Genomic DNA, 7010 nt, shown 5'->3' on the forward strand with positions numbered 1-7010 from the left:
AAACTTCTTGAGGTGCCCTTGTGTGTGCTCCACACATGTGAGCTGCTTCAGCACCATGCTCTAACTCGCTGATCTTGCTGACCGCCTCATATTATTTTTCTCCACAAACTTCTTGAGGTGCCCTTGTGTGTGCTCCACACATGTGAGCTGCTCTGTTACAGCAGGCACCCTATATATACTTGTTGACTGTGGTGTGCAAAAGAGGTCACAGTAGGAAGGACAGACAATAGAGTGGCCTTACTGGCCATAAGCTGCTACTGCTCCAAATTCCCTCATTCAGTGCAGATGAGCCACTCTGCACAGCAAGGACTGAACAGCCAGAGGACTTTGTGTTACGCAAGCTCCTTTTAACAATATAAATAATATAGCGATCGCCAGATGTGTTTTGACGGGGCCAGCATCTCGGAAGCCATCTGTATTTTGGTTCTTGCAGCAGTTGCACTGGCTACCAGCTCCTTACTTCCAGCAGGTGGATGTCCCCATCAATCTCCAGCGTGTCAATGTTGCTCAGCTCCTTCAGTCTGTGCCTGTACTCCAGGAAGTGCGCTCCGTTGACTGCGACCTTGAATTCTCTAAGGTCACAATAAATGATCATCTGAAAGGGAAGGAAACATACCGGTAGTAGTTTCCCTTACTTAGTTCCACGTGCTCTGCTGCATGCTAATAGGACGTCCGAAAGTAAACCATGTGGTTTGCTGTGTACATGAGAAGCTTTCCCAGCCTGCTGCTGCTAGCCCCTTTGCGAAGCCTGAAACCCTAACTCATGTCTATCTGGCGGTGGCCTCTTCTGCCTCGTCTCACTCAGAGAAGTTACCTAACATGCTGGGAGCCGCACCTGTCCCCAGGGCCTCCGCAGCCTCATCCTTCCCTTGCTGCTGGGGAAATGGAGAGTTGCCCCTCCTCGCCAGGCTTGGGAACTCTAATGAAGTAAGAAAACTGCTCATATCTCGACCCTCATTCACTGAGATGCTTATTCCAACTAGCAGGTTGGGAACCAAGGGACTTGGATCCTGATTTCTCTGCCTCAAACTCTAGGGTCTTAGACAAATCAGACAATTAATATGAAAGTTCAGAAGCCGAAGGGACTTACTAGGGACTGCACAGCTGCTGGGTGGTCCTGATTCCATCCCAGCTCAGCACATCGTGACCTCAGCCTATTTCTCCAAAGCCCTTCAAAGCCAAGTATCCTCTGAATCTAGGGAGTGACCAGCATTCTGGCAGATTCAGTTCACATTCATCACTAGCATGAGCCCTTCAGAGCCGTCTTTGTCTAAAACTCAAAACAACAAAACAAAACCCTCCTATCCTTTCATGTCCCCTTCACACCCAAGCTTCCCCCTCTGACTGCGCTCCTGATGCCAGGGTCTGTGCCCTCCCCGTGCTCCCTGCCCCAGGAAGGAAGGCTTCCCAAGAGCAGAGGGGGTAGCACAGCCTTGCTGCCAGCCCAGCTCAGCCCCAGACGCTAGCCCGAGGCATGCAATCTGCATCTGCAGAGAAGCAGACCAATAGTCTTTATTTTTCTGCTAGGAGTGGAATGGCTGCCAGGGAAATCGGAAAGAAGAGGGGGAAATTCCCTGGATAATACAGCTGACCAAGGTGAAGGCTCGAGGGCTACAGAGAGAACTGGGGAAATATCCCTAACCTGCGATTATGTCCCCAAGAACGGTGGAGAGCCCAGTAGCAACCATGTGGAAATGACCTTGAGTAAAGCACATTTAACAAAATCTCAAGAAGGCAACACACAGCCTCATGCTATAGCACGTTGAAACAAATTGGCATCAGATGGATGCAGCAGAAAAAGAGTCAGTCAGTTACTTATATTGAATCAGCAAGTGCAGAAACAATTGCAAACAAGTGGAAGGGAAATGGCCTGCAACCAGGTGACCACACTACTGCAAGACACACAGAGAGAGAAGGGACATCACATGCAAATTATGGAATAGAACGCCTCACAGCCACCTGACATTACAGAACAGCTGGTCAGAACGTGAGTTTGGGAGAAAAAAAAAAAACCCAGATAAAGTTAGAATACTGAATGAGATTTTTTTTAAAAAGACTGTAGATGGACTGGGTATATTCCCAAAGGAAATGAAATCAATATATCAGGGACACCTACACTCCTGTTCATTGCAACACTATTCACAATAGCCAAGACAGAATCAACCTAAATGCTCATCCACAGATGAATGGATAAAAAAACTGACATATCTATATACATACAGTGGAATACTTATTCAGCTGTAAAAAAAATGATCATTTGCAGCAACATGGATGGAACTGGAAAATCATGTTAAGTGAAGTAAGTTGGGCACAGACAGACAAATACAGCATGATCTCACAAATGGAATCTAAAAAAAAAAAAAAGAAAAGTGGTTCTCATCGAAGTAGAGAGTAGACTAATGGTTAGCAGAGGCCGGGAGAGGCAGGGGAGGGAGAAGAGATGGACTGACAGGTCCCAGACCACGCTGTCTGCTGTGAGTCACTGTGCAGGATATGCCCACATTGAAACAGCACACTACCCCACAAATATGTACTAGTAAATGCTTTTAAAAACAAACTGTACATGGAAGTAATAAGCTATTTTGAAACAGCAAGCAGATACTGTTTAAAATGAAAGTAATGGCACAATGGAAGATCTGAGGTAGTCTCAATGAAAGCGTATTAAAAAGCAAGAGTCTGAAGCAACTGGAGAGTCTCATTACTATGGGAAATTGACAGCCATGACCAACATGAAGATAATTACTGTTTCTGGAGTGGAAAACTAACAAATGGAGAAGATGATTATTTCAAAGCAGGCAAGATCCACCCATCCACTTATGCAGCCCTCCAGCCAGCCATCCTCTTAACTCTATCCACCAAAAAACATTTGGAATGTGGTTCACTTGATCCTAATGGTATCTGAATTATGAAGCTGGGAATAAATATTTTGATTTTCATCTTAGTATTTACAGCATTATCTGAAATTATTATTTTTGTCCTTTTTTATTTTAATACAGTAGATCCAAACTTGGGGCCCAGATAGGTCAAAAAACAAGTTATATCTCTGGTTTCCTGTCGCTAACCACAAGGATCAACTTCCTTATGAAGCCTCGCCTCTGTTTCCCTCTAGTGACCCCCCAAGTCACCCATCACCCCTACTCTTGCCAAGTCAACAACCCTGTGCTGCCCCTCCCACCTCCACTGACTTGTTCCAATCAGGCTCTGAATTCCAAATCAATGTCGACAACTTCCAGGGACCTTCCACGGTTATCCCACATCTGTCTGTACTCCACATAACGGCACCACTGCATTAGACTGGAACTCAGCAATATTAACGTCAAATTTCCATCTTCTGTCCTGCCTCAATGTTCATGCTTTTAACAGCTACTTTTGATGAGTTTTTGAGAACTCAAATAGCCCAGAGCATATAAGTTTAAAATGTTTTAGAAGCATGACCTAAATCAATAGCCCTAAGTGACTGTGAGGCAGTGAGTCACCTAAGCTGGTGAGTGAACCTGGCCAAGCACCGGCATCCACGTCTCAAGGAGATGTCATTCTCTGCTCAGCATCCCCGAAACATATTGTGGGGAAGTATGTGTTATCATAATATTTGCATATTTGAGGACTCAAGACTACATGCCTTTTAGTTCCAAGGGTCTACTGTATTCCTCTTTGAAAACATACAAACAGGACTAACTCCTTGGAAGAAAGGACTGCCACCTGACACTGAGTACACCAACACGGCAGACGGTGGACAGCGCAGGCAAGCAGGTTTACGGCTCCTACGTCCTCATGTCCACTTAGGCGTAAGCCTGTTACTCCAGTCCTGAGACATCAGTATGGGGCTACAGCAGTTTTCAAATATGATGACAAATGTCAAATAATTCCAGTACAAATAATGTGGTACTCTACTGGCTTTGCCATTTATGCCATTGCTATCAAGGGGACATTCAAATTACAACCCCCAAGTAAACCAAAAAACCACAATCTCCACATAGTCACTTGAGTTAGGACTTGATTTCAATGAACTGCATATCCTACCCCGCTCCCAGGATTCTTTTTTCTGTCCAGTTTGCAAAAAATGTAATCTCACCTCAAAGTACATCCCAGGACTAAATGGGAAACAGGTTATACTTCTCTCTTCTTCTCCCCAAGACTCCTGAAGAAAAGAATTTCTTACAAATGCTTTAATGTTCAGGCGTGGGTTCAAGTGCAGAGCAATATCCTTTGATCTTCCTACTAACAGGTCAACATTGAAGCTTTTGAGAGAGAGAGAGAACGCCTTAATTCACCAAGTAGGAGAGAGTAGTGGCAGTTCCCGCAATTTTATTAACCAGACTTGAACTATGACTATAACTACATGAAACACGCATGCACGTGGACACGGGAATGCAGACGAAGGTGGAATTTCAAACTGAGTTAGCGTTCCATTGAGGAGTTATTTGCAACATAGAAATACAAAAAACCCTTAAATCAGTGTTGAGGCTGAGATCTGGCTGGGCAGAAATGGAAGGCTTAGCACTAGTAAACTGCACAATTCCTTGAGGCTGCAGGCGTCCAGGACCCTTTCGAGCAGATATTCTCTTTTCATCATTTACATGTGTACTTTTCCTTCTTACAAGTGTGCTACATTCTAGGAAACAGCTCTAACTTCAAGCTTGCAGAAGTCTGGACATCTCTGGAAAAGGTTCTTAAAGCAGATATTTTATAAGCCACATGACAAGAGGGGCCCTAAAAAGAGCCACCTGATGTTATGGGGCTGCCCTGGAGTTCTGCCCAGCAAGGGTGGGCCTCATGTCAAACTGCTACCCTCTCGTCTGGCCAAAAAAAGCCTGGGCAGAACACTGACTTTTCATGCTGACTCTGCCACCAGCTGGTTGTCAGGGTCTACTCTCTTCTTGTTTTTCACGTTCTCGCCTTTCAAATGAGGCTATGACGCTAGCCCAGCTTTATCTCAGACTGCTACAGGGTATAAGGCACACGTGGAAGGTTCTTGCACTGTCACTGGTACCTACATGATACTGACCCTTTGGCATTTGTATTCACTTCTCCTTTAATGACAACAGTTCGTCCAGGGCCCATGGGGGTGTTCAACCTTGCTGCAAACGGCAGGGTCTGAAAAGAAGCCACAGTCAGCACTAGGAGCCTGCAGGAAGGGATCCCACAGGAAAAGTGTCCAAAGAACACCAGAGAACATTAAAGGGCCATGGCCCTATAAAACCCATGAGGGGACAGACCAAGTCTGCCTTGGTCCCAGCTGGGTCCCCTGCAGCCGTACTGTGCGTGTCTCACAGCAAGGAGTCAATGACTATGTTTTAGATGACAAAATGGGCATGGAGTGGGACCTGCTCCCCCTGTGTGAGTGAAACTCAGTGTGGGAAAGCCACCTGTGTGTGGGGTCCGAGGCAGTGCCCTGTGTTCTGCCTGCAGGGGAGGCAGCCAAACTGGGGGGCTGAGGAAATGCACGCGACGGCTCAGAGACCAAAGCCTGGCCGACCTCGTAGCTGCCGAGGGACAGCACACAGACGCAGGGTGGCCGCTTCGGGCTTCTACTGCGGGAGAAGTTACACATGACAGCTAGCTATAACTTAACTGTTCTACAGAGTTAAGAACATTTCTGGCTCTTCAAACCTTTGACAGACAGTTGGTAGGTAGTGTTTTGGTGCGAGTCAAAGAGTCATTGACAGGCGGATCTTTGCTCTTGGTGTAGACAGTTCTGGGTACGATTTTAGAAACATCTTCTCTATTCCTACTCTGTAGGGAAACAGTTCTGCAGTGAGGTATGGAACAAATAAAGCTGCCTTCCAAGGTTCAAACTACTTGTTTTCTAGGCAATTTTATAAAATGTTCCACACGTAATAACCAGGCAAAAATACTTACAAACGATGTCACGCCAGACTTCTGTCCCTATTGGAAAGGAAAGAAACAATGAGAACATTAGAAGGGAAGTATTACATTTTCTAATCTGAGCATCTGACTTTGTTGGCTGTACTGAGCTGAGCCTGGCCAGTGCCTGGGACCTTGGTGTCTGCTCCACCCTGGGTGTGACATACAGGCAGCCAGTGCTGCGGACGGGGCGGTATGGAGCTGCCAAGGGCTACCGAGGCTGGGAACAGAGTCTGACATCTGTCTTCGTCTGAATCCTTCATCCTCCACCATGAATGAGTTAATTTTTCATAAGACTACACATGAGCTTCAAACATCTCCTACTTGTCCTTTCCAGGGTACCCCAAAAATGCTGAGATTATTTGTGAGGTATAAATGCTGAAACCACTTTCTCCATTAATAACAGTAAAGATGAAATTTTTATTTTATTTTTTTGTGGCTGGCCAGTATGGGGATCCGAACCCGTGACCTTGGGGTTATAAGGCTGTGCTCTAACCAGCTGAGCTAAGTGGCCAGCCCTAAGATGCAGTTTTTAAATGGCACTTGTTCCTACAAGGGGAGAAGATACACATGGAAGCTCACTGGCCAATGCCCTGATGACTTATAACACCATAGCAGTACTATTCACAGGTAAGGGTTTTACATACCAACGGTAGGTGGCAGTCATATAAGCTGGCAGGTCGAGCCCCAGCTAACACTGAGAGTGCCTGGCACCAAAAGAAGTACACGCCCCACTTTTCAAATGACTACTTGCATCCTAGCCTCATATTTAAAAACATATTTTTAAAAAACCCAGCCTTCCTGATTTACACTGCAACGCAAAGAACATTCAAAAACTGGTGGTTCATTAAAAGATTTAATATTTACATTTTCTCTGTTTATCTGTGTCAGTTCCTGAGAAGACGATTGGGTACTCTGGAAATCCTGAAGAAGAGATTACAAAGATTAATTTTTAACATCCATGACATCATTTTTTCTAAATATAACCTGATTGGCATGTCAAAAAAATTATAAATGTTATTAAACATGGAAATACGCTTGAAAATGATCATCTAAAAATGCACTTATGGGCCGGCCCGGTGGCGCACTGGATAGTGCGCCGCTTGGGAAGCGCGGCGGTGCTCCCGTCCGAGGGTTCGGATCCC

The 7010-nt window shown here is 45.5% G+C and overlaps 1 protein-coding gene across 1 annotated transcript in view; it reads right to left on the minus strand.

Moving 5' to 3' along the window:
* Positions 1-326: 326 nt before the first annotated feature.
* Positions 327-7010, minus strand: part of LGALS8 (lectin, galactoside-binding, soluble, 8) — a 21521-nt gene continuing 14837 nt past the window's right edge. The window contains exons 6-10 of the mRNA XM_008573416.1: positions 6733-6789; positions 5860-5886; positions 5006-5094; positions 4073-4238; positions 327-595 (exon numbers count right to left, since the gene is read on the minus strand). Of these exons, the coding sequence (XP_008571638.1) occupies positions 446-595; positions 4073-4238; positions 5006-5094; positions 5860-5886; positions 6733-6789 (489 nt within the window). The 3' untranslated portion in view covers positions 327-445. The remainder of the gene's footprint in view (positions 596-4072; positions 4239-5005; positions 5095-5859; positions 5887-6732; positions 6790-7010) is intronic.

This window comes from Galeopterus variegatus, unplaced genomic scaffold (genome assembly GCF_000696425.1).
Source record: "Galeopterus variegatus unplaced genomic scaffold, G_variegatus-3.0.2 Scaffold915, whole genome shotgun sequence".
In the NCBI taxonomy this organism is placed as follows: Eukaryota; Metazoa; Chordata; class Mammalia; order Dermoptera; family Cynocephalidae; genus Galeopterus; species Galeopterus variegatus.